Source organism: Vidua macroura, chromosome 11 (assembly GCF_024509145.1).
Source record: "Vidua macroura isolate BioBank_ID:100142 chromosome 11, ASM2450914v1, whole genome shotgun sequence".
NCBI lineage: Eukaryota > Metazoa > Chordata > Aves > Passeriformes > Viduidae > Vidua > Vidua macroura.
This window is the reverse complement of record NC_071581.1, coordinates 14992374-15017827: the sequence shown is the minus strand read 5'-3', so window position 1 is coordinate 15017827 and position 25454 is coordinate 14992374. Positions and strand designations below refer to the sequence as shown.

The following is a 25454-nucleotide window of genomic DNA, read 5'->3' as shown; positions in this document are numbered from 1 at the left end:
AGCTGGCCAGGGGTCCATGACCCCATAGGAGACCACATGTCCCCACGCTCCTCCCCTCCCAGACAGGAGTCACCGTGTCTCCCCCCGTCCATCTGTCCCCATTCCCAGTCAGGGGTCCCCATGCCCCCTGTCCCTCTGTTCCCATGTGCAGCCAAGTTTCCCCATTCAGGCACAGGAGTCACCATGTCCCCCTGTCCATCTGTGCCCATTCCCAAGCAGGTGTGCCCAAGTCCCCCGGTCCATCTGTCCCCTTTCCCAGCCAGGTGTCCCCATGCCGCTCCGCACTCCTGGACAGGTGTCCTCATGCCCAGAGAACCGACCCCAGCCCACCGCATGCCCCCATCCTCAGCCAGGCGTCTCCCGGCCACCCGCCTGTCCCGTGCCCCGCTCCCGTCCGTCCCGGCACGGTGACAAGGACACAGTGTGCTCCGGGGATGGCAGCGTTTATTGCAGGCCTCAGTTGGCCTCCAGGATGGAGTCGATCCAGTTGCGGAGCTTGGTGACGCGGGCGTACACGCCGGGCGTCTTGGTGTCGCAGGTGTTGCTGCCCCAGGAGACGATGCCCACCAGGTTCCAGGCGCCGTCCTTCTGGCACACCAGCGGGCCCCCGGAGTCGCCCTGCACGGGGCAGCGGGTGAGCGCCGGGGCGGGGCCCGGGGCCCTGGGGGTGCCGGGGGCCGGGGGCACGTACCATGCAGGAAGAGGCTCCGTCGGCGCCGGCACAGACCATCACGTCGCGGATGCGGAAGCCCCAGAACTCCTTGCACTGGGTGTTGGTGAGCAAGGGCAGAGCCGCCTGCTGCAGCACCGCCGGCGTGTCCGAGTCTGCGGGGAGCGGGGAGCGGGGGGCGTCAGCGCGGAGCGGGAATGGGAAAAGGGCTGGGACGGGACGGGGAGGGCGGGACGAGGAGGACAGGACCGTGATGACGGTGGAGATGGGGACAGGATTGGGTCAGGGTTGGGGACTGGTGATGGGGATGAGGAATGGGACCGGGACAAAGATGGGGATATGGGAATGGGATGGAGGTTCAGATTCAGATTTGCATGGGGATCTGGATGGGAGATTGCCATGAGCATTATGATTCAGATGAGGACAGGGACTAACCATATGGATGAGGAAGGGGACAGGGAAGACAGCGGACAAGGATGGGGGTGGGTATTTGGATGAGGCAGGGGACAGGAATGGGGATGGGGACAAGAAAGTGCAGTTACCGCTGGAGTCAGTGAGCCCCCAGCCAGTGGTGACGCAGGTCATTCCCCCCGGGAATTCGTCAGTGGCCTTGGGCAGGCAGACGGGGGACACGCGATCCGACAGCTGCGCCGGAGTGGCCAGTTTGATCAGGGTGATGTCGTCGTGGATGGTCAGCATGTTGAACTTGGGGTTCTTGAAGACCTGAAGCACGCAGCACTGCTCTCAGCACCTGCACCCCCTGCCAGGGTGCCGGGCACTGGGCACTCCACAGGGATCAGTAGGGACCTTGGGGACCAGTGGGGACCCCGGGGCTTGCTCCTGTGGGTCCCATGATGGAAGGGTGTCTGGGTTGCTGGGCTCAGTCCCTGGGACGCTGGGGAGCAGGGACACCCCAGGCCACGTCCCCTGCCCTGGGATGAAATGGACCCTGAGGCCTGAACCCCTATCCCTTGGAAATTCCTGGGAACATGGGGACATCCAGGGTTCCTGACCTGAGGGATGAGTGGGAGCAGGGACACCCCAGGGGATTGCAGTGCAGGAATGGACACCATGGACACCCCAGGGAACCCTGACCCTCAGGATAAGCGGAACCGGGGACTCCTCAGGAACACAAACCCCAGGACAAGGGGGACCCGGACATAAGCCCCCAGGCCGCCCGTGGTGGCCGTGGGATCCCGCAGGCACACGGACCCTGCCCCGGAGGTACCTTCTCGATTTTCAGTTCCTGCTGATCAGGGCCGGGTGCGTCCTGGTCGTAGGCGCCCACCACCACGGTGTCGGTTTTCCTGGGCACAGGCAGGCACTGAGCACGGGACACCGGCACGGGGACAGCGGGTTCCCTGGGCACCCTGTGCCCGTGCCCAGCCCCGGCCCGGCCAGCAGCAGAGCCGGTGCCTACCTGACGCCGCAGTGGGCAGCGGTGACCACCCAGTTCTCGCTGATCAGGGACCCGCCGCAGAAGTGGAAGCCGTTGTTGCGCTGGCGGGGAGAGCTGCCCTCAGCACCCGGCACCGCCGCCGGCACCACCGCCGGCGTGCTCCGTGCCCGGCCCCCCACACCGCACCCACCCCTGCCCCCGGCCCGCCTCGGGCTCTCACCTGGAGGGACACCTGCCATGGCCAGGACCCTGCCACCGCCGCCTCCCCATTGACAATGCGGTTGTAGCCACGGATGACGGGTGTGATGGCGGGCACGCCGCACTCTGCGGGGCACAGGTGGCCGTGGGACGGCGGCTCCGGCCACCCCGGCTCCGTGTCCCCTCCCCACCACTCCCGCCCGCCCGAGCCCCGAGCCCGCCCCGCCAAGCCCCACGACCCCACGCACTCTCAGGGAGAGCGGCATGGGCAAAGCCTGCCAGCGCCAGGCAGCTCAACACCCACAGCAGAGCCATTGCCACTTGTGAGGACAGACCTGCCTGGCACCTGGCGGCTCTTATATGCACCCCTGGGCACCTCCCCGCTGCCTCTGGCCTTGTCACCGCGGCCTTGGGAGATAGTGTGGCAGCTGGAAATAGCCTGGGAGCATGGCACCTGGAGCCAGTATCCTTGGCTATGGCTGTGGGGCAGCACTGGTCTGGACTAAATGCTGGCTTCTAAATGTCCTTGGAATCATTCCAGCTGGCCCATGTCCTTCATAACTGGGGTCCCAGAGCGGGACTCAGCACTGCATGCATGGTCTCAGCATAGTAGAGTAGAGGAGCAGAATCCCCTCCCTTGACGTGCTGCTCAGGTTGCAGCAGTTGTTGCCAAAGATATGGTGGGGTTTTCTGGGCTGCCTGCATGCTTTGTCATGCAGTGGAGGAGTTTGGAAGGACCACAGAGTTCTCCTAGGGCTGTGTCTACAGAGCCCCTCCAGGCTGCCACCCAGATAGGGGTTCATCCAGAGGTCCAGGTGCCTCGGACACCAAAGAGTTGGATGCGAAGGTTCCAGTAGTGGCAAGATGCCGGTGGCACCATATCTGCTGCCACACTATCTCCCAAGGCCGCGGTGGCAAGGCCAGAGGCAGCGGGGAGGTGCCCAGGGGTGCATATAAGAGCCGCCAGGTGCCAGGCAGGTCTGTCCTCACAAGTGGCAATGGCTCTGCTGTGGGTGTTGAGCTGCCTGGCACTGGCGGGCTTTGCCCATGCCGCTCTCCCTGAGAGTGCGTGGGGTTGTGGGGCTTGGCGGGGCGGGCTCGGGGCTCGGGCGGGCGGGAGTGGTGGGGAGGGGACATGGGGCCGGGGTGGCCGGAGCCGCCGTCCCACGGCCACCTGTGCCCCGCAGAGTGCGGTGTGCCCGCCATCACACCCGTCATCCGTGGCTACAACCGCATTGTCAACGGGGAGGCGGCGGTGGCAGGGTCCTGGCCATGGCAGGTGTCCCTCCAGGTGAGAGCCCGAGGCGGGCCGGGGGCAGGGGTGGGTGCGGTGTGGGGGGCCGGGCACGGAGCACGCCGGCGGTGGTGCCGGCGGCGGTGCCGGGTGCTGAGGGCAGCTCTCCCCGCCAGCGCAACAACGGCTTCCACTTCTGTGGTGGGTCCCTGATCAGCGAGAACTGGGTGGTCACCGCTGCCCACTGCGGCGTCAGGTAGGCACCGGCTCTGCTGCCGGCCGGGCCGGGGCTGGGCACAGGCACAGGGTGCCCAGGGAACCCGCTGTCCCCGTGCCGGTGTCCCGTGCTCAGTGCCTGCCTGTGCCCAGGAAAACCGACACCGTGGTGGTGGGCGCCTACGACCAGGACGCACCCGGCCCTGATCAGCAGGAACTGAAAATCGAGAAGGTACCTCCGGGGCAGGGTCCGTGTGCCTGCGGGATCCCACGGCCACCACGGGCGGCCTGGGGGCTTATGTCCGGGTCCCCCTTGTCCTGGGGTTTGTGTTCCTGAGGAGTCCCCGGTTCCGCTTATCCTGAGGGTCAGGGTTCCCTGGGGTGTTCATGGTGTCCATCCCTGCACTGCAATCCCCTGGGGTGTCCCTGCTCCCACTCATCCCTCAGGTCAGGAACCCTGGATGTCCCCATGTTCTCAGGAATTTCCAAGGGATAGGGGTTCAGGCCTCAGGGTCCATTTCATCCCAGGGCAGGGGACGTGGCCTGGGGTGTCCCTGTTCCCCAGCGTCCCAGGGACTGAGCCCAGCAACCCAGACACCCTTCCATCATGGGACCCACAGGAGCAAGCCCCGGGGTCCCCACTGGTCCCCAAGGTCCCTACTGATCCCTGTGGAGTGCCCAGTGCCCGGCACCCTGGCAGGGGGTGCAGGTGCTGAGAGCAGTGCTGCGTGCTTCAGGTCTTCAAGAACCCCAAGTTCAACATGCTGACCATCCACGACGACATCACCCTGATCAAACTGGCCACTCCGGCGCAGCTGTCGGATCGCGTGTCCCCCGTCTGCCTGCCCAAGGCCACTGACGAATTCCCGGGGGGAATGACCTGCGTCACCACTGGCTGGGGGCTCACTGACTCCAGCGGTAACTGCACTTTCTTGTCCCCATCCCCATTCCTGTCCCCTGCCTCATCCAAATACCCACCCCCATCCTTGTCCGCTGTCTTCCCTGTCCCCTTCCTCATCCATATGGTTAGTCCCTGTCCTCATCTGAATCATAATGCTCATGGCAATCTCCCATCCAGATCCCCATGCAAATCTGAATCTGAACCTCCATCCCATTCCCATATCCCCATCTTTGTCCCGGTCCCATTCCTCATCCCCATCACCAGTCCCCAACCCTGACCCAATCCTGTCCCCATCTCCACCGTCATCACGGTCCTGTCCTCCTCGTCCCGCCCTCCCCGTCCCGTCCCAGCCCTTTTCCCATTCCCGCTCCGCGCTGACGCCCCCCGCTCCCCGCTCCCCGCAGACTCGGACACGCCGGCGGTGCTGCAGCAGGCGGCTCTGCCCTTGCTCACCAACACCCAGTGCAAGGAGTTCTGGGGCTTCCGCATCCGCGACGTGATGGTCTGTGCCGGCGCCGACGGAGCCTCTTCCTGCATGGTACGTGCCCCCGGCCCCCGGCACCCCCAGGGCCCCGGGCCCCGCCCCGGCGCTCACCCGCTGCCCCGTGCAGGGCGACTCCGGGGGCCCGCTGGTGTGCCAGAAGGACGGCGCCTGGAACCTGGTGGGCATCGTCTCCTGGGGCAGCAACACCTGCGACACCAAGACGCCCGGCGTGTACGCCCGCGTCACCAAGCTCCGCAACTGGATCGACTCCATCCTGGAGGCCAACTGAGGCCTGCAATAAACGCTGCCATCCCCGGAGCACACTGTGTCCTTGTCACCGTGCCGGGACGGACGGGAGCGGGGCACGGGACAGGCGGGTGGCCGGGAGACGCCTGGCTGAGGATGGGGGCATGCGGTGGGCTGGGGTCGGTTCTCTGGGCATGAGGACACCTGTCCAGGAGTGCGGAGCGGCATGGGGACACCTGGCTGGGAAAGGGGACAGATGGACCGGGGGACTTGGGCACACCTGCTTGGGAATGGGCACAGATGGACAGGGGGACATGGTGACTCCTGTGCCTGAATGGGGAAACTTGGCTGCACATGGGAACAGAGGGACAGGGGGCATGGGGACCCCTGACTGGGAATGGGGACAGATGGACGGGGGGAGACACGGTGACTCCTGTCTGGGAGGGGAGGAGCGTGGGGACATGTGGTCTCCTATGGGGTCATGGACCCCTGGCCAGCTGCGGGGATACTTGAGCAGGCATGGGGACACCCTGAGGGTGGGGGCCATGGTGAATGCAGTGACTCCGCCCAGGCAGGGGACAGCATGGGAACATGACCAGAGGCACTGGTGGGAGGCAGGTCCCTCCGCCAGGGACACACTGGCGTGTGGCTGGAGCCACCTTAAGGTGTCAGTGTGGGGGAGAGACAGACAGGCTGCGGGGGAGGGCAATGTCCCGGTCCTGTGCAGTTCCCATGTTCCCGTTCTTGTCCCGTTGCAACATGGCCCTGCGGAGGGTGCTGGCGCTGGCGGCAGCTCCGAGGCGCCGCAGCTGCTGCTCCAAGGTGGGCCCGGGGCTCCAAAGGCCACTCAGGTCCTGACGCGGCCACTTGGCCTCGTGCCCGCGATCAGACCCTCCCCAGGGCCCATCCCTGACGCGTGCCCGTTGTTCCCCCCGCAGCCCTCGCTGCCCCCTGACTTCGTGGAGGCCCTGAGGGCCGTGGTTGGGGCCCCCAACGTCTCCACGGCCACCGCGGTGCGGGAGCAGCACGGCCACGATGAGTCCATGCACCCGTGAGTGCCCCTGGAGCTGGGACCCCTGGGAGGGGAAGGGCCGTGGGAAGGGTCCTAGGGAAGGGAAGAGATGCGGGGAAGGCAAGAGCCATGGGAAGGGGAAGGGGCAGGGGCATAGGGGAGGGGCCGGGTCCGAGGATGGGAAATATTTGGGGAGACAAGGGGCCGTGGGGAAGGGAAGGGGCCTGTGACAAGTCCCAGGCTGGGGAAGGGGCCATGGGGAGGGTCAAGTGGTTAAGTCAGTTGGTCAGTGGTGCTGCCTGTCCCCCAGCTGTGCCCCCCTGGACGTCGTGGTGTGGCCCCAGGCGGTGGGGCAGGTGCAGGAGCTGGCAGCCCTCTGTCACCGCTGCCGTGTGCCCATGGTGCCCTTCGGCACTGGCACCGGCCTGGAAGGAGGCGTCAATGCCGTGCAGGTATCGGCTCCCCCGGCACCTCTGACCCCCCAGGGGCTCTCGGTGCCCGGCCGTGCCCAGACTCTCAGGTGCCCCTGTGCCAGGGCGGTGTCTGCTTTGACCTGAGCCGCATGGACGCCATTGCAGAGCTGAGCCTCGAGGACTTCTCGGTGACAGTGGAGCCCGGTGTCACCCGCAAGGCCCTCAATAAGCACCTGCGTGGCACCGGGCTCTGGTTCCCTGTCGGTACCGTGGGCGTGGGGGGAGTCTTGGGGCTGAGGGTGACAGCAATGTAGGGGCTGGTGATGAGGACACACTTGAGGAGCTGCAGATTTTGGGGTGTTCATAGGTGTGCTGATTCCAGGGCAGTAGCAGAGGTGCCTCTAGGACTGAGGGTGCCATGGTTCCTGAGGTTCTGGAAGGGATGGACAGCCAGGACCAGGAATGCTTGGTATCACATCCTCTCTGCCACACCAAACCCATAGGTCCCATGGTGACCATGGCCCCTGGCAAGGTGCTGGGAGGGACTCTCATCTCATACTGTTTCTGGGGTCATGTGGCCCCAGTGCCCTGCACTGCCACTCCCAACCCTGCACTGCCACCCCCAACCCTCTTAGGCCCATCCCTTGTGTCCCATTAACCCTCTGTGCACCAGCAGTCTCCAAAGGCTAGGAGATCTTCTAGGAGAGCAGGATCTCCCCAGCCCTGCCACAGAGCCTCTCCCTCACCCCAGCAGGCGCACACACAGATACCCAGGAGATAAGGGGTGTTTCTAGGCAAATCTTTATACTGCTGAGGGACTTGGGGCCATGTTTTGGAGGGGACTGCCACGTGGTAGCTCCGGGAACCAGCGGAAGCTTCCCCTGTGTTCAAAAGGCACCAATTTCAGTTCACGTTTCGGTTACAGCTGGTACTGTAGCACAACCCGACACATGAGAACGCACAAGGTAGCCCCTTCCTGCCCCAGCAGCTCCCCATCACCCCTAAACCCCATGGGGACCCCTATCCCCAGCCTCCAGCACACAAGGGGACAGTACAACCCATCTCTGTCACACCATCACAGGGGATGGCTTCCACACCATTAGAATCTCCTGGCCACCATGGAGTTCTCCAGAGTGCACTGTAGAGTCCTCCCGAGAGCAGAGCAGCCACAGCATCACAAAGGGCATGCCAAATTGCCAGGCACATCTTTGACTCACCAGGGACATGGCCCCATGCCCTTCAGCCCAGAACTGGCTGCCAGTTTTGTATGGAGAGAGGAGAGTGGGGAAGGAGTGGACATAAATCCATCTCCCAGCTTTGCTTCCTTATGGGCACAGCTCAAACCATTCCTGGCCCCTGGCCAGAGGGAGGAGGAAGGCGTATGATGGCTGCAGCCCCTCACCTCTGTTCCCACAGAGCCCCAGCCCCCCGGTGCGTGTGGGAGTCTCTATGTACATGTCTGCTTACACCAGGTGGAGAGGACTTGCATGGAGGGAAATGTATGTCTGGGGATGGGGGCCAGAGAGAGGGGACAGTGGCTCTGAGGCCATCACATCGCTGCCAGCTGGCCCAGCACCATCCTGAACTGCTGCGTGCTGTTGGCGAGGTCCTTGACACGCTCCACCATGTCCTTGGAGGCGGAAGGAGATGGGTAGTGGAGGGCAGCCGCCTTGGTGGTCATCACGATCTCCTTGAGCATCTCACAGAGGAGGTTGCTGTAGTGCATCACCTTGTGCTGGACGTCCTGGGCCTTGGCCTGGCGGGACAGCGTGTCCCCAATAAAGACGAGCTTGTGGGCACTGAGGATGACAAACTTGCTGTGGGCCACAAAGATCTTGGGAGGTTGGTTGGTGCTGACAGCAGTGAAGAAGGCATCGACAGCATTGGTGAGCGTGGTGAGGTTGGCCTCGCACTGCTCCAGGTAGAAGAGGAGGAGCTGGCGGTCAGCAGGACACAGTGTCCCACCGCCCCGCGCAGGGCTGTAGTGCTGGGGGGGGCTCCAGTTGGACAAGTCGTTGTCTATGGGGCGCGTCACCTCCTGCTCCAGCCGCTCAAACTGCTTCAGCTGTGGGAGAGACAGGCATGGGGCAGGGTGGCCACTGAGCCAGCACCTGCTCCCCTCCATGGAGCCACCAGCACAGGTGGCCATGGCCACCAGCCCCAGGGAACACAGTGAAAGACAGTGCCAGCCCCAGGACAGCCATGCCAAGCTCCTCGCTGGGATCAAGGTGCCTACTCCCCTCCTTACTGGCATAACACTGGTATGGAAGGCAAGGTAGAACACACCATGAGAACATCCAGAGAAGAGGGCTGTGGTCAGACCAGCAGCAGAGGTTACAAAGGAATCAAGACACAAGGCCCTGTGCACAGCAGCACCCACCTGCCTGCCCCAGTGCCCTTACCTGCTGGTGCTCCAGCTGGTCCTTGCTCTGCCGGATGATGTTGCCTTTCTCCAGCAGCTCCTTCTGGGTCTTCTCAAACTCCTCCTTGCCCTGCAGGGGCATGACATGGAAGGGGTCAGCAACATCAGCCTTACCAGAGAGCCTCCACCTGCCCTGGGACATACCCTGGTCCACAGAGCCCTCAAGCTGGAGGGTAAGAGAAAAATGTAGGCAGAAGCAGTGCTGCCTAATTCCCCCTGTGCCAGAGACAAACACTCCCTGTGGGAAGCAGCCCCCATACCCGTGCCCACCTGGAGATGGACATAGTCATAATCCTCCATCCAGCCGCTCTCGCTGTTCTCGTAGGGCCCATCAGGTGACTCCTGGGCCAGCAACTTGGGAGGGGAGGGCAGGGGCCGTGACTGGATGCTGCTTGCCTTGTCGGAGGGGTGAGGGGGCCCATGGCCACCACTCTCCACCGCCGGCTTTGTCCGTTTGAAGAGAAGGGAGGCATTGCCATGCAGGAAGGAAGCCAACTGCTTAGTGTCATCAGGAACACCACGTGAGTGCATGATGAAGTGCTCCAAGTCATCTGTGCCTGGCTTGCTGCTGGCCAGAGCACTGGGAGCCCAGTGGCAAGCGTCCAGCGCTTGGCCGTGCCTTGTCAGGGCCTGGTAGACCTCCTCCATCTTCTGCAGCTGCTTGCTGAGCTTCGTGTAGAGGGAGCGGTCAGAGGCCTGGGCAGCATTGCCCACTGCCCCCCGAGCAAACTCCAGCAGGTCCCGGAGGGCTGTCCGGACGCCCTCGGCTGCCCCACGGATGTTGGCAGCATTGACCTCCATGTGCTCGGGGCTGCGCCAGTTGGTGCTGATAAAGGACATGAGGTAGGAGACAGCGCTGCTGACACCGCTCTGGAGCTTGGCCAGTGTCTCCATGGCGGCATCCAAGTCCAGGGAGAACTCCTTGCCGGCACCCTTGGCCGGCTCCTTCACAGGCACCACGTCCAGCGAGGATGTGGAGATGTTGCTGCGGGTGCTGCCTGTGCTGGAAGCCGAGAGGCGCTTGGCATCAGCACCCTTGGCCTCGCGGTCTACTTGCGGTGGGACGTCGTAGATGTACTCGCCTTCCGTGTCCACAGAGCCCTTGCCTGGGGCGTGCAGGTCCCGGGGCACATCGTACACCTCCTGGGAGGGGAAGGTGGATCCCCCCAGCTTCTTGAGGCTGGGGGGCACATCGTAGATCTCGTGGGAGAGTGGCAGCTCAGGAGCACCTTTCCCAGCTGCCGGGGGCACATCATAGACATCCTCTGGCAAGTAGGGCTCCTGCTGGGCCAGGATGAGGGGGTGGCGGGAGGGGTCGAAGGCTTTCTGCTTGGCAAAGGCGGGTGGCACATCGTAGGTCTCCTCCCGCGCTGGGCCATCGGGCACGTCCTTGCTCACTGAGGGGGGGACATCGTACACCTGCAAGGGCAGAGCAGTGGCACTGTCAGCACTGCTGGGAGAGGGGGCCTGGGGCAGGTATGGAGATGCAGGCTGGCTGCCCCGAGCTGCAGGGCATGCAAGTGCCAGCATTGAGCATCCAAGACAGCATTGAGATGAAGCCATGCACCCCAGGGGTGCCCCTGCCCTTTGGGACAGGAAGCAAAAAATCCTAGAGCAGCCCAGGTTAGAAGGGACTTTGAAAGATCATCTGGTCCAACCTCATCCCTGGATGTGAACATCCAGCAACCCATTCCTTGGCATTCTGAAAGCCTCCAGTGTCAGGGACATCACCACATCTCTGGAGAGACTGATTTAGTAAATTACTTTTGTCCTTGTAAAAATCTGTTTGTCAGTCTTACATAAAGAAGCTGGGAGCTTCCCAGCAGCACTTACAGTTTGGTGCAAGTTCTTCTCCACGCTGGGGGGCACGTCGTATATCTCTTGCCCTGGGTCCTGCCCATTGGGACCCTTCACTGCCATGGGAGGAGTGTCATAGACCTGGAGGGGGGGAACACAGGATGATGTGTCAGAGATGGTATGGCCACCCACCTCCTCTCAGGGACCAGCTGGGAATGGTGGAGGTGCTCAGAAGTGGTACTGAGGTCAGTGAAGTATAGTTTTGGGTGCAATTTAGCCTGGTATGGATCTCAGGCTGTGACCTGGGGGTGATCTCCCATTCTTAAGGGCAGAGACAGAGATTTCCCCGACACCCCAAGCAGCCTCACCTCCTGGCTGAACTGGCTCGGGACCCCTCCTCGGACAGGTGGCACGTCATAGATCTCCTGGGAGCCCGTGGAGATTAGGTGGCGAGGGAAATCGTACTCAACCTGCTCACCCTTGGGGGAGTCATAGACATACACCTGGCCCACACGGGTGGGCACCAGCACCTGGAAAGAGGTAAAAGACATGATGTGGGCACTACCGAGCATCTCCCATCCTGCATCATTCCCCCAAAACCCAGCAACGGGGCCAGAGAGAGGATGGTTGCTGGATTCCGTACTGGATTGCCTGGAATTAGGGTCTGCCCGGTGCCACGGGAGGGCGCTCCCCGGCCGGGTGTGCGGCGATGCCGGGATGATATCACCGGTTATTTATAGCGGCGATAGAGTCTCAGCGAGAGACAAAGCCCGGCCGGCACAGCCGTGGCATGCAGAAAGCAACGGCCGATCCAGGCATGGGCTGGGGTCTGCCAATGCCTGGAGATCCCTCCCTACCCACAGCTCTGTGCCTCAATGGGTCATTTCATGGTGACACCAGAGCGGAAAATAACCAAACCCAGAGGGTAATGTCACCCTGCCCAACCAGTGCCAAGGAGGGCTGAGATGTTGGGCTCCTTCTTCCTTTTCGGATGTTCCTTGTGCCCTGGCTGCGATTTGGCAGCTCCCTCCCCTCACTGGCTGCTTCCCAGGGGTATGAGTTGGAGTAGCCTTCCTGGAAAACACGATACTGAAAGCACCTCACTCCTCTTCCTGGGGATGACGTGCCAGGGTAGGGGCAGAGCCAGGAGGAGGCTGGTGTCCGGAATGGAGCTGTTAGGCTCTATGCTGGGGACAGCCTGGTGGCTCACCCTTGCCTCACCAGTGTACCTAGCAAGTACTGGCAGGCTGCCTGGCACAGTCGGGAAATGCTAGCACTGCCTGTCTGTTCCTGTGTACACTCCCAGGAGGAGCAAAATCTCACAGCACTGTGGTGGGTACCACAGCTCCTTCCACAGCTCCAAAACCTGGCATCCCAAAATAGCTCTTGGGTTACCAACACTCTGTGCCCATACCAAACACACTGCCATGCCCTGGGTGACATCAGCAGAGCCCACAAGGACCAGAGTGCTGAATGCTGTGCCAGCCCCAAGAGGGGTAGCTCACACCAACCAGGGCACCTCAGCCACTGCAGGGACTCTCCAGTGCACCCACTCCTGCCAGCAGTGTGGGCAAGGATACCCACACAACCCCAGCAATGGGCACATGGGCTGCCTGCTCCAAGCGTAGCAAGCTGAGAAGTCCAAGCTGTGCCCACTTGTACCCAAGGGCCACAGAGCACCCCACAAACACAACACACTCCCACTCCAGTCTTGCCATCCTACCTTTCCCTGGGGCTTGTGTCCTTCCCAGCTCCTCATGTCCAATGATGGCGGCACCTGGTAGATTTCTTGAGCCTGACCAGCTGAGGGAGGAACCTGGTAGACATCCTGGGGGGGACTGGCAGAGCCCCCTGGGTACGCCTCTGCTGCCTGGCCCAGGGAGGGGGGAACCTGGTAGATTTCCTGGCCGGGGTTGGGGAAGGTATGGGGAGGTGCCTGCTTCGGGTAGGTGGAAGGCTGCTTAGCTGGGGCAGGAGGAAACTGTCCAGTGGGTGCTGAGCCCGGGTACAGACCCTGCTGTCCCTTGTTGGGGACTGGCATCAGATAGACATTGTCCCCTTGGGCAGCATAGGCAGGGTGCATGGGGGTGTACTGCGAGGCGGGCGACAGCGGGGTGTAGCCCCCTTGGTGGTGGAAGGGCAGAGCCGGCTGGGGTACAGATGGCTGCGGCGGTGCCTGCCCCTGTGCCGGGGCAGGCGCTTGCTGCTGCGGCTGCTTCTTGTCGTACATCCCCACGAGAATCTTGAGGCGGTTCCCGGGAACGATGCCCTGCCGGCCATGGAGCGAACAGAGCCACCAGCCATCCAGCCCCTGCGTGTTGCGCTCCAGCACCGTCATGATGTCGCCCTTGCGGAAGGAGAGCTCGTCCGGGGACTCGGCCACGTTGTCGTACAGCGCCTTGGCCAGCACGTTCTGGAAGAGAGCCCCGCGCCGGGGCGGTGAGCCGGGCCCCGCCGGCCGGTGGGGCGTCATCCCGGCGATGCGGGGCGGCAGCTCAGCACCGGGACGGAGCCCCGCGGGCCGGGGGCTTCGCCGCGCAGTTCCCGCCAGCTGGATCTCCCCGTTCCAGCCACCGCGGGATTCTTCGCTGGAGCAAAACCCACCCTTCCCAGAGGTGGTGCTGGGAAGGGGCCGGGCCCTTCCGCCTCCCGGTTTCGGGGGGCCTCCTCTGCCTCTCCCGCCCCTTCCCTCCGCCGACTGGGAGGAAGTGCCGGGGCGGTGAGTCAGCCGTGGCCGTGGCCATCGCACAGCACCCGTCGTCGGTCCCGGGCCCCTTCCGCCCCGCGAGGTCCCCGAGCCGGGCCTCGGCGACACCTGCCAGCGCTGCTCGGGGCCGTGGCGGCGGGACAGGTCGCGGCTCGCCCGGGATGGCAGGGCCGGACTCCCGGCTGTCCCGCGGCCCTGCCCGCCGGCGGTGCCGCCCCGCCCGGTGGAGCGGAGGCCTGGGGAGGCCCCTGGCCCCGTTGGGCCCCCCGCGAGTCCCTCAGCGCCCTGACCCGCAGGAGGGAGGGGGCCAGGCAAGGCCTGGCCGTCTCGGAGCGGGGGAGCTCGGCCAAGGTCACGCCAGTGGGATCGGCCGCACAGGAGAGGCCCTGCCCGGACTGAGCGGTGAGGGGGCTGACGCCTTCCTCCTCCTCCTCCTCCTCCAATAGGGCCCCCCAGCAGCCGTTCCCCTCGCCCCACCTGTCCCCACACACGCCCCCGTGTCCCCGCTCACCAGGTAGTTCATCTTCCCGCGGGGCCGCTCCGGCCGCAGCGGGCCGGGTGCGGGGCCGAGGGCCGGGCCGGGCCGGGGGCGGCGGGGCCGGGGCGCGCGGGCGGCGGCGGCGCCGTAGGGATCGTTATAGCGCCGCGCGCGCCCGGCCCGGCCGCTCCGCCCGCCCCCATTGGCTGCGCCCGCCCGGGGGCGGGGCCGAGGGCGGGGGCGGGGAAAGGGGCGGGGTCTCTGGTGAGGGGCGGGGCGGGCGCAGAGTGAGCAACGCGTGTGTAAAGGTGACACTGGCCAGGGAGTGTGACACTGGCCAGGGGGTGTGACACTGGCCAGGGGAGCGTGACACTGGCCAGGGGGTGTGACACTGGCCAGGGGGTGTGACACTGGCCAGGGAGTGTGACACTGGCCAGGGGAGCATGACACTGGCCAGGGGAGCGTGACACTGGCCAGGGGAGCATGACACTGGCCAGGGGGTGTGACACTGGCCAGGGGGTGTGACACTGGCCAGGGAGTGTGACACTGGCCAGGGGGTGTGACACTGGCCAGGGGAGCATGACACTGGCCAGGGGGTGTGACACTGGCCAGGGGAGCGTGACACTGGCCAGGGGGTGTGACATTGGCCAGGGGAGTGTGACACTGGCCAGGGAGTGTGACACTGGCCAGGGGAGTGTGACACTGGCCAGGGGAGTGTGACACTGGCCAAGGGGTGTGACATGGCCAGGGGAGCATGACACTGGCCAGGGGGTGTGACCAAGTGCGACAAAGGGCAAAGGGATTGGAACAGGTGTGCAACAGATGTGCACTGAAGGGTGTGCAACAGGTGTTGTAGTGAGCCTGCACTTGGTGTGTAACAAAGGCTATATGCAAGGTGCAAATGAAGGAAAAAGGCTCTGCAATGGGTGTGTAATGATACAAGGTCATTGAAGGTTAGTGGGTGTGTAACAGGTGTGCAATGGGTGTGCAATAAAGGCTAACAGGTAACTGGGGAGTTCTGGGGTGTGTAATGGGGATGGTGTGTAATAGCAGGGGGATTCAAGGGGCAGGTGATGGGTAGCTGTAGGTGCAACAGCTCACATGGCACACCGTGGCACATGTAGCATACCATGGCACACATTGCACACTCTGGCACACATGGGACACCTGGCACACAGGGCACACCACGGCACCCGTGGCCTGTCTGGCCTGTTCAAATGGCCTGGCTACATGGCCCATGGACACCCCAACAGCTGGTAAGCCTGGGTTTGGCATCACTGTATGCTGTACCACAGTCCCTGCCATCATCTGCAGAGAGCTGGGAGCAGGCTGGGAGGTCATGGCTGCAGCTGGGAGCTGTGGGAGGCACACGTGTGAGCTGTGTGGGGGCACAGGACCTATGGACATGCACAAGCTGCATGGACACCCATGCTGCTCCCCAAGCGTGCGAGAGCCAGAACACATAGGGAACCAAGGGAAGGGACACAAGGGGTGCCTGCAGCCAGTGAGCTCAAGGGCAAGTGGGCAATGAGTGGGCCTGTGTGAGAGCCGCAGGCCAATGAGCGAGTGGTGCGTGTGGAGACAGGCCAGGAATGTGCCCTGACTGGGCAGGTGCCTCCTGGCCGCCATCCCCATCACGGCATTTCCTCTCACCCTCCGGGGTTACTTTCAGGCCATGCCAGGGTGGGGCGGCAGAGCTGAGGCCAGATTGCAAACACATGCCCTTCCCCAAAAAGCAGTACTTGCGCCACCACCACTGTTCCCAGCTTGGAGGCAAGTGTCCCTGTGTATCACTGGCAGAAAGGGAAACTGAGGTACAACTGTGGGTGGGAGACATCCGGTGGCAGGGACTGCGGTCGCGCCTGCAAACCGCAGCTGCCCCGGCGGGCGCAGCCTGAGGACTGCGGTTTCCTCTTGTTGGTGACAGCGGTGACAGCGCAGGCACTGAGCACCGTGGGCATCCTTGGGATGGGCTCCAGGCTCCCCAGCCTCTCTCCCGCCACTCTACAGCTGATCCCACGAATCCCATCTGTTTGATTTGGAGACCCTGAGTCTGGTGTGGGCCCACCAGACCAGCAGTGAGAGTCTTCTGGGATCCCTGAGGTGTCCCCAGGGTGAAGCTGCCACCATATGACTTCAGGCAGGTGCTGAGGGGCCATAAACTTCCTGCTTTTGGACTTAAAAGTGGTGGGAATATCACTGTTCCCTCTCCCTGTGTTGATGCTCAGATCAAAGTGTTCACTGTCAAACTCAATCCCATTTTTGGTCCATCAGAGCCAAAAATCACTGCTTGCATCTGCTGAGCACCCCAAGCTGGCAACAGCTTCTGCACATTCCTGCTTCTACAGCCAAGCAGCCGTGGGGCAACAGGCACCAGCAGGTCTTCCTTAGGCTTCTCCTACCTTTGAGAAAATGAAATGCCAAAAAGAAGATGAAAAGTGGAGCATTACAGGGGCCCTGCAGCACTGGGGATGCTCAGAGCTGGATTGGCTGCCAGAGCATCCCTGCGCTGCTGCTGGTGGGGGTCCCAGCAGTCCCACGCCACGATTCCCTGCCAGCTCCACTGGACACAGGGCTGGGTGTTTCGGGATGGATGCTCCTTGGGATGCAGGTTGCCCCAGCAACGGTTGCTATGGAAAACACTTCAGTGGCAAAATTTCCAGCCATATTCATGTGTCCGTCATTGTCTTCCGGAGAGTCCCTGGTGTATGGTGAGCCAGGCACGGCTGGCTCTGCACGGGCAGGCTGCCGCTGTGGCTGCAGGGGACTGGCTGTGCTGGGCCCAGCTATTCCTGGCTTTTTGCAGCTTTTCCTGGTGGATATGGTGGGAGAAGGTGTAGGAGGACTCCAAAGTGAAATCTGGGGGAGCATGGCAGATGTACAATGGACAGGGGGAGCAGGCTGTGCTGAGCCATGCTGTATTAATTGGCTAGCAACCAATTAATGTCCCATTGGCCCAGCTGTGCCCCAAACATTGGATGAGATTCATTTTGGTGAATCAAACATAGGGCACAGCTCTGGGACAGTGGGACATACCAGGAAATGGGGTGGCACTGGGATGTTTGCTGGGACCAGCAGCTTTGGCTGGGGCTTCCTGCTCCTGCCCACAGCCCTGCCAGGTCTGTGCTTCGGAAAGCCGCTCCCCACCTCCTGGAGCAGCAATAGGATTACACAGGACTGAGTCTCCTAGCAATGAATGAAGAAATAAATCCTATAAGGCAGGACAGGATTTATTAGACTTCAATATTCTGGAAATAATGAGGACATTTCTCTTGGCTTGTAGTATCACGGGACCCAACAGGATCACAACCAGGATTTATCCCCGTGCTTCTCTGTGGCACTGTGTTGGTTCTTTGCTGTGGAGGGAAGATGCTGGGGGAGGCTGCTTGCCTTTCCAAAGAACAGGATTGCAGGGCACCCCCTCATCTCCAGCAAAGCCAAGGCAGACTGCAGGCCTCAGGCTGCCCCAACAGTAGCAGCTCTGTTTGTCTCCCCATTCATCCCCTAGTGAGGGCTGGCGCTGATCCTCGCCCCCAGCTGGGGCTCACTGCTGGGAGCGGGAAGGGCTGACAGCAGGAAGGGCTGTGCCATCGCCATCAGCTGAGTTTCAAATGTCAGTGCCAGTGCCCACCACCAGCACAAGGATTCCCTGGGGTGGAGACCCTCAAATGGGGTGGGAGACCCACAGGCGACTCAATTTTTCCCCATTACTTTTGAACACACTGCAAACAGAATCCCACTGTGCTGCTGGGTGGGGCATTGCTCTGAAGGAGAGGTGGGAAGAGGCTGAAAACAACAAATTGGAAAAGAGGGTATGATGCTGCCAGCATCACCTTCCAGGTACCAGCTCTGCCCCTCAGGGAACTGCTGCCCTAGCTGCAGGGAGATGCTCCTAAGGTCAGCTCCATGCTCTGGTCCCTCCTTCTCCCAGCTGCCACGCTTTGCCCGATGGCAGCTCTGTCCATGAATCCCATTGTGGTCCTTGGGACAGCCTGTGGCTACAGGATGCAACCCCAGCCAGCCAGCATTCAACCTCCTCCCATGCTGAGAGCCAACATTTATTCCTGCGTCCCTTTCACCGGAGCAGCTTTAAATGCACAGTGTTACCTCCCTGTCATGATTCCCGTGGCCCTGTAACAGCCCCCACCAACCCCAGCAGATCAGTAAAGCTGAGCCTGTGGGTGTGGGTTGGACACAGCTGGTTTTACCCCAGCACACGGTGCCGTGGCAGAAGCCCTGACCATCAGGACACACAGACACAATTGAAGCCTTGTTTGGGGCTCAGCTGCACAAGGGGCCCCTTCAGGCAGCCAGGGAAGGGGGAGCTCCTCGGGGTGAGGTGATGCTCTGGCCATGAGGGACTCCTTATAGGGCCAAAATTACCCCAAGCAAATGCCCAGGGTGGGTCCCAACCCATGGAGAACACGTGAGCTTCCCAGAGAAGACAGCTCAAGGTGGGAATGTCTCAAAAGATGGACCCACACCTGAGAACATTGCTCCTTGCAGAAAGTGCAAGGCTGCTGGGGACATCAAGGGCTGGTGGGGATGCTGAGGGCTGGTGGGTGCTGGGACCACCCCCCTTTGTGGGAAGGCAACTGGGCAAGGAAAATAGCAAGCAGAGAGGGGTTTTGGTTGTTTTATTTTTTCCTTCCAAAGCAGCCAAGCTGTATTTTCTGGAGACCTGTAAATCACTCCTCGTCTTCAGAAAAGAGAGGCGAGGAATACATGATCCAACCCAGCAAAAACGCGGGACGCTTGGGAGCGTGGAGGAAGCCAGGAATCAGCCCAGGCTGGAGGCTGCTTCCCGGCCATCCTGCCAAGCCTGTCCCAGCTTGCTGGGCCAGGAGCTGGCACTGCAGCCCAGCATCCTCAAGCTGAGCTGGGCACACCATGCTGCCATGAGCTGGGGAGCCCAGCAGAGAGGGGCGTCCAGGCTCTTGGCCACTGCCATTACATTGCTCTTTTCCAGCAGGTCAGGTTGCTTCCAAGATTTCAAGGTTTTCCACATTTGCTCAGCTGAAAAGAAGAAAAAACTCTGGAGGGTTTCTGAAGAGCAGAACTGGGACTGGCAGGCAGGATCCCATAAATTGCAGGTCATCAATTTTCCCAGTTCACCAGCATACCACGGGAGGTTGTGCTGGCCACATCCCTCTAACACACCATTAGCGTGTATGTGAATCCAAAGCCACCCCCAAGCCATCCAGAGCCAGATGCAGCTGCAGGACACACTATGGACACAGCCTGGAGCTCTTTAATGCATTTAAAAACAAGGCTGGCTTTGGTGCCTCTGGCCTTTAGGATCTCCAAGGGTACTTGTTGCATCTCTATTCTGCTCTTGCTCATGATACAATGCACAGAATTATTTTCCATTTCTTACCTACTTGATGCTGCCCAACTGCTGGAGCAGAAAAGGCCCTAGAATGCTGCAGGGATACTCACGCTGCAGCAAATGTTTTGGTTGGCAGCCCCCAGAAGCCAGATGCCACCGGGTCCCAGCCTGTGCAGAGGTGACATGATCTTTCCCTGCCATTATCCATCATCAGAGTCATGGGGGACACAGGGCAGAGATGTTCCCAAATATTTCCTCTTCTCCTCTCAGCAACAGCAGAGCAAATAGGCAAATCATTTCCCTGGCTGCCTGCTCAGCACTCACAGCAGGCCCAACCCTCCCAGCCGTGCTTGTGGCTACCTCAGCATCTCACCATCTTTGGGGATCTGCAGCAAAACAAGCCTGGGCTGCCTTGGGGTTGCTGTTGGGAGGGACCTTGTAAGGAAGGCAGGACAGCACACAAGAGGAGAAGGTGCTGGAGATGGTCCAGCACCACCATTCGAAGCAGGAGAGCAGCTCAGCTACTGCAGCAGCACCTGCCTTGCTCCACAGCCCACACTGAGGTCCTGCCAGGGCCATTTACTGCCACTCAGGAGCTCTGAGCTGAGATACCCCCATGACAGTGCCCTGCACAGGAACTCTGGTTGTTTTTGCAACCTAAGCCAAAGCAGCAACTAGCTTGGAAGTGTTTGGAGATGAAAACATGTCATCACTCCCGTTGTTTTGTTTCTGTCCAATTTCAGGCTTGTTTAAGCAGGTCCGTTACAGCTGATTCTGTACAGAACAGGGTGCCAAAGGCTGCAGCTCCCCTGAGCACGTGGTATTTTGTTCTGGTGTATTCTGCAGCACAGCAACAGAGCAGGGGCTGACTCAGCAGCGGACACATGAGCCCAAGGCTCAGACTGTGCTCAGGAGCTGCAGGCAAGGGGCCACGGGCAGCGATGGCATCGCTCACGCTGTGGGCAGGAAGGATGGGGCTTGTGCTGCTTTCCCCCAGCACAGCACCAGCATGGGCTGCCACACCAAGCAGGCCCAGAGCACCCTGTGGGCAAATGCTGGTGAATACCTTTACTCCAAGGATGTGCACAGGCCAGACATCAGGAGCTGCCCAACTCCACCAGAGCCAGGCCAGCAGGGACGGCTGGGATGACGGTGCGTTGCTGGTTTCCAGCTCCAGCTGCTCGATCCACACCCAGCCGCCTTGGCCTGCCCTCCCAGGCAGCTGCACTTGCTGAATGTCCCTGCGTGGCCATGCTTTGGATGAGTTTCCTTACTCCTGCAGCGCTGCTACAGGACTACATTGACCTTGTCACCCCCAATTCTGGGTTTCATTGCACCACCAGCCCCAGTAATGAGGAGGGAAGGTGATTCGAGCACTTGCTCTGGCCCCCAGGCTGCTATCAAGGCACACACTGGGCACCTCTGAGAGAGGTTTTTATGACTCTCGTCAGACACTCCTTACTGTATGTGATCCTTAATTTCTTTGTCCTCTACTTCCCATACAAACCACACTGCCAGCATCCAAAAGTGTTGGGATGGAATACTTTATTCACGTGAACACTCAGATCCTGGCCCTTCCTGCCTGCTGCAGCTGCTCCCATCTTCTTGACAGAGTGAACAAGGAAGGATTTCTTCACCAGCTTGCTTAAACCCCCCCCAGCATCATCAGACCCCACAAACAAGTACAGACAGTTTGGCTTTGTCTGGACAGGAGCAGAGGGCGGAGGGGCAGGGAGTGCTGCGGGGCTAGCAGAGCAGGCAGAAGGGCTCCAGCCCACAGCTTGCGTATGTACAGCAGCCATGAAACCTTCCTGCAGCTCCACTCTCACCACCAAACATGCCAGTACTCTCCCAGCCTTGGCGCTCCTCCTGCTGCCAGAAGCACCTGGGATTGGTAAAGGATGCGTGCCACCACCTCTTCTCCTTGGAAAGTTGCTGCCAGAATTACACCAGTGTCTTCTATCAGCTGCTGGGCCATTTAACCCTCAAAGTGCCTCCTGTCCATTGACAAATACCCTCTCCAAACTATTACAGTAAAAGGAAAACCCTGTACGTTGAGACATACAGGCTGAGTCTTGGGTAGAGAACAGTTTCCGTGCTTGGTGGTCGTCGGTGGCCGGCAGCCCCCAGCCAGCCCTGGAGCACAGAAGGGAGCAAAATCCCCCCGGCCACCCCCAGCACATCAGGGCTTCATCCTGCTCAGTCTGATGTCACGTTCGATTTCGAACTGCCTGTGATCCACGCGCTCCAGGAACGCTTTCCTCTCGATGTACCTGCAGGGAGGCAGAGGCAGAGGCTGTGAGCGGTGTCTGTGGTAGTGTGGCCCCCAGCCTGGGGCAAACCCCACCCAAAGGGATGAGCAGGGAGGGAAAGCACTGTCTGTCTCCCTCCCTCTCTTTCCATGAACCCATCACTCCAGTGAACATCTCCTATGGACACCAAAACTGCTCTGTGGCCTGTTGGCTGTCATCTGGGGGACTCCCAGAGGTCTGGTGGTCACATAGGCTAGAGAACTGAACTGGCTGATTCTGGTTTCAGCTCTTCTCATACAGCTGAGAAATGTCCTCCACAGACACCTTGAAGGGGATCAGAGCAGGCCTTTGCACCACCCAACAAAGCATCTCAAACCCAACCACAACCTTCAATACAAGCTGACAGGCCCACGATACAAGCCAGGAACAGGCACAGAGCGCATTAGGGATGCAAAAAGCATCACCCAGCAAGCCTGCAGCAGCTCAGGGATGCAGGCCAGGGGTTTCCCAGCCACAGACCAGCTTCTAACCACTGACTATTTAGTGCTGCCCCTCAGCATGGCACCTGAGTGCTGCGAGGAAGAAGGCACGCCTACGCCTGGAAAAGCACCTTGCTGCTCATTAATGGCATGCAGCTGAATTTTAATGTACTTTGTTGCAAACCCTTGCCATAGAAGCCTGGGGCTGTGCTACTAATTAACCTACAGAAGGAGCGAAATTGCAATTCAAAGCAGGAGCTGTAATTGAATCATCACAATTGTTTTGCATTTGTTCCAGGGTGGCAAACACTGGACTGCCACGACAAGGTCATTAAACTTGTGTGGGGAACCCCTGAATTTCGCTGTTCTGATGGTCACTGTTTTTCCTGCTCACCAGAGCAGCCCACTGCTTGAAAGCAAGACCAAAGCCTAATGGAAGACGAGCATCTCAGGCTCTGCAGGTTTTCCAGGCTGCTGAGTGATTGGCAGTGTGCATGAAAGTGCCCAAGGCCCACATGGGAAGGCTGAAGGCCTCTCCTACCAGTAGTCTCTCTGAGACAGATGAACATTTGGTGATGAGATCCCTTCAAGGTCAGGCTGGATGGGGCTCTAAGCAATCTGATCTAGATAAAGAATTCCTGCTCACTGCTGGGGGTTGGATTAGTTGGCCCATAAAGTCCCTTCCAACCTGAACCATTCTGTGAATCTGCAATTCTTTATGTTACAACTATGGAACCTGTACCGAATGTGTTCCCAGCAGGGAGCCTTTGCCCTTGCTGCAAGGGACAGCCCTGACACTCCTGCCCACCCAGTCATCATTGGAAATGAGTCAATCCAGATTCATTTCAGCGAGTGACTCCCCCACGCGGGTGAACAGCCCCGTGTGTCCCTGCTGCCACCCCTCTCCCATCGCAGCTCCAGCCCGTCGCGTGCTGACACAACGGGGTCAGCTCATCTCTGCTGGCTGCGAGGGGCAGGGACCAGCACGGCGCAATGCAGGCGAAGAGCCAGCTGGGAGGAGGTATTTCTGTGGCCCCTGCCCCTCACCGTTGGAGGAGGGCTGTGCACTGAGGCCCCCTCCCCACAGTGGTTCAGGAAAGGCAGGCAGGGGAGTGTCGCTTCCCTTCATCCCTGTGAGCAGGGAGGTGACCGGCTCCTGGGGCTGGGCTCAGAGAGGCCACAGGAAGGAAGCTGAGGGGTCACACTGTATGTGCTCAGTGTCATACTGCTGGGCGTGTGGCTTTTCTCCCCCTCCACTGCTAAACACCAACCACAACCCCAGCTGGGAAGACAAGGACAGGAGTTACTGATGTTCAACTGGGAACACCCCAATGGCCTGAGCAGAACAGCCCAGCCTACTGAATCTGAAGCTCTTTTGGCCCCTCTGTGACACCCATCTATCAACCCCAGCAAGGGGTCAGTCTATTTCTTCTCCTCTTCCTCCCTGACTGCTGTGCCTCTCCGGTGGGCAGGGCCTGCCTCCTGGGGGATCGATATGGATCATGAACAAGGAATGTGGTCTCACAGCCGCAGCCAGCAGCGCTGCACGGAGGAGGAACTGCCACCGACGTCATCCCATGGCGTTGTCCTTGGCTGGCCACAGAAAAGTGCTGTAGGTACCAGAGCAGACCCCCCCCAGGCACTACCTGGGCATACACCAGGGCTCATGGGGCCTGGCCAGCTTGTGCTGCAGGCACACAGGGGTGGAGGTGCAGACAGATGTGAGCAGGGAAGCTGCAGGGTCAGCACAAACCCCTCCATGCTCTGAAGCCTGTGCTGGAGCTGCAGCTCTCTCTGCTCAGCCATCTCTGTGCAGCCGACACCAAGGCACCACCAAACACGGTGCAAAGTGCATGAGTGAGGCACAAACACCCGTTCTGCGCTTGTCTAAACAACCTTTGCTACCTGAATCAATAGCTTCCTGTAAATTATCAACCCGCCTGGAAACAGGGCAGCTGTGATCCACAGCAGAGCAGTAAACCCATTGGGAGCAAGGCTTTCTCTGCTAACAAGGGCAGCTGCAAGCTGCTCTGGGGAGGGTCTCGGGTGCTGCCTGTCCCCTGTCAGTCACCATCAGTCACCGTGTGCAGCAGTGCCTGGGGCCGGCTGCTCCCCCATGGGGCTGCCCTACAAAGGTGGCCCAATTAAGAGGCCACTACACATTTCCATTTATAAAGCACATCAGAGAGATGAACAGCAAAGGGGATAGCTTCCTCTGCTCCTTACTCCAGCCCCTCCTGTCAAATCCAGGACAGGCCCTCAGGACCTGATACAGCCAGGCTATAAAAGCCCAGATTCTACTCCTAAGGAAATGCAAATCCCTGGATGGGGGCTGGAGGTACAAGGGGTGGAAAATCAGAGGCAAGGGAGGACAGAGCCATGGGGCAGCACATGTCCCCTCAGGATTTCTAGGCCCAGGCTGTGGCTGGCTAATAACTGGCACTGGCAGCAGAAAGATGCCACAGCCCCACTGCTCCACTGGTTGCTGTGTTCTGGTGTGGCTGCTGAAGAAGGGCCAGGGAGGTACGGGGAGCTCTGGGCTGCAGCAACTTCCACAGAGCTAGCACAATAAAGGAATTCAGCCTGTACCCTCCTGAGCAAAAAGTAAAGCTTCTGCCTTCCTTGAGACATGCATACACCATCTCTGTAAGTGCACAGGATGTGTGGCATGGAGCAAACATCTCCAGGAGTGGGCTGCAGCTTTCCTTGCCAGGCAGACATTTACAATCACACAGCAGGACACGTGGAGAGCAGAGGTTTCTAAGAGCACCAGGGATTAAAGGCAGCGCCCCACTCTCGCCTGCCTGGGTTGAAGGGTTAACAACAGCTCGTTACAATTTTTATAGAGATGTGTAAATGATTGCCCACTGAAGGGTGAGCACAGTTGACATTATTAAAGGAGAAGAGGCAGCTGCAGAAGGGACAACAGGCTCCTGTGAAATGACCTGAGGCCGGCAGCAGCTGTGTCTGTGTGACCTGCCCCCCAGGCGACATGGCTGCTCTGAGGGTACTGCACCCTTCACACCGAGGTGGCCTGTAAGCAGAAATGCAGTGGGCTGTGCCTCCATCGGTGCTCCTCCCTTCTCCCTTTACCTTGAAGGTGTAAGCAATTCCTAGTGAGCAGATACTCGGTTGATCCCTCACGCTGCATGCCTGACTAGTATAAACATATTCATAAGGAGTGTCCAAAGTTATCCTGGCATTATGTTCCTCCTTT

The 25454-nt window shown here is 60.5% G+C and overlaps 4 protein-coding genes across 5 annotated transcripts in view; 1 reads left to right on the top strand and 3 right to left on the bottom strand.

Annotated features, from left to right (window-relative positions):
* Window positions 1-427: 427 nt before the first annotated feature.
* On the bottom strand, window positions 428-2582 carry LOC128812842 (chymotrypsinogen 2-like). The gene is made up of 7 exons (XM_053987498.1): window positions 2516-2582; window positions 2290-2393; window positions 2091-2170; window positions 1899-1977; window positions 1213-1393; window positions 692-825; window positions 428-618 (listed from the first exon to the last, which is right to left on the bottom strand). The coding sequence occupies exons 1-7, from the start codon at window positions 2580-2582 to the stop codon at window positions 457-459; spliced, it is 807 nt and encodes a 268-aa protein (XP_053843473.1). The 3' UTR covers window positions 428-456.
* A 683-nt stretch (window positions 2583-3265) lies between these two features.
* Window positions 3266-5420, top strand: LOC128812837 (chymotrypsinogen 2-like). Its single transcript, XM_053987492.1, has 7 exons — window positions 3266-3332; window positions 3455-3558; window positions 3678-3757; window positions 3871-3949; window positions 4455-4635; window positions 5023-5156; window positions 5230-5420. The coding sequence occupies exons 1-7, from the start codon at window positions 3266-3268 to the stop codon at window positions 5389-5391; spliced, it is 807 nt and encodes a 268-aa protein (XP_053843467.1). The 3' UTR covers window positions 5392-5420.
* Window positions 5421-7558: 2138 nt separating this feature from the next.
* Window positions 7559-14296, bottom strand: BCAR1 (BCAR1 scaffold protein, Cas family member). 2 transcript variants are annotated; one of them, XM_053987530.1, is made up of 7 exons: window positions 14211-14296; window positions 12716-13405; window positions 11361-11522; window positions 11029-11133; window positions 9466-10614; window positions 9176-9265; window positions 7559-8838 (listed from the first exon to the last, which is right to left on the bottom strand). In XM_053987530.1, exons 1-7 carry the CDS (start codon window positions 14220-14222, stop codon window positions 8323-8325), a joined length of 2724 nt encoding a protein of 907 aa, XP_053843505.1. In that variant the 5' UTR covers window positions 14223-14296; the 3' UTR covers window positions 7559-8322. The 2 variants fall into 2 exon arrangements, with proteins under 2 accessions (XP_053843505.1, XP_053843504.1); XM_053987529.1 differs by lacking the exon at window positions 14211-14296 and having other exon boundaries at window positions 12716-13692.
* A 6738-nt stretch (window positions 14297-21034) lies between these two features.
* The window catches only part of CFDP1 (craniofacial development protein 1), a 61915-nt gene continuing 57495 nt past the window's right edge, over window positions 21035-25454 (bottom strand). The window contains 1 exon segment of the mRNA XM_053987535.1: window positions 21035-21779. Within this exon segment, the coding sequence (XP_053843510.1) occupies window positions 21689-21779 (91 nt within the window). The 3' untranslated portion in view covers window positions 21035-21688.

Bases quoted from the DNA above. Each gene is read 5' to 3' on its own strand.
- BCAR1 (XM_053987529.1), bottom strand. From the start codon at position 13,465: ATGACGCCCCACCGGCCGGCGGGGCCCGGCTCACCGCCCCGGCGCGGG. The intron at 11,134-11,360 runs GTGAGGCTGCTT...CCCCCCCTCCAG, and splicing joins CGAGCCAGTTCAGCCAGGAG to GTCTATGACACTCCTCCCAT. The intron at 8,839-9,175 runs GTAAGGGCACTG...TCTCTCCCACAG, and splicing joins ACCAGCTGGAGCACCAGCAG to CTGAAGCAGTTTGAGCGGCT.
- LOC128812842 (XM_053987498.1), bottom strand. From the start codon at position 2,582: ATGGCTCTGCTGTGGGTGTTGAGCTGCCTGGCGCTGGCAGGCTTTGCC. The intron at 2,171-2,289 runs GTGAGAGCCCGA...TCTCCCCGCCAG, and splicing joins CATGGCAGGTGTCCCTCCAG to CGCAACAACGGCTTCCACTT. The intron at 826-1,212 runs GTAACTGCACTT...CGCTCCCCGCAG, and splicing joins GGGGCTCACTGACTCCAGCG to ACTCGGACACGCCGGCGGTG.
- LOC128812837 (XM_053987492.1), top strand. From the start codon at position 3,266: ATGGCTCTGCTGTGGGTGTTGAGCTGCCTGGCACTGGCGGGCTTTGCC. The intron at 3,559-3,677 runs GTGAGAGCCCGA...TCTCCCCGCCAG, and splicing joins CATGGCAGGTGTCCCTCCAG to CGCAACAACGGCTTCCACTT. The intron at 3,758-3,870 runs GTAGGCACCGGC...GCCTGTGCCCAG, and splicing joins GCTGCCCACTGCGGCGTCAG to GAAAACCGACACCGTGGTGG.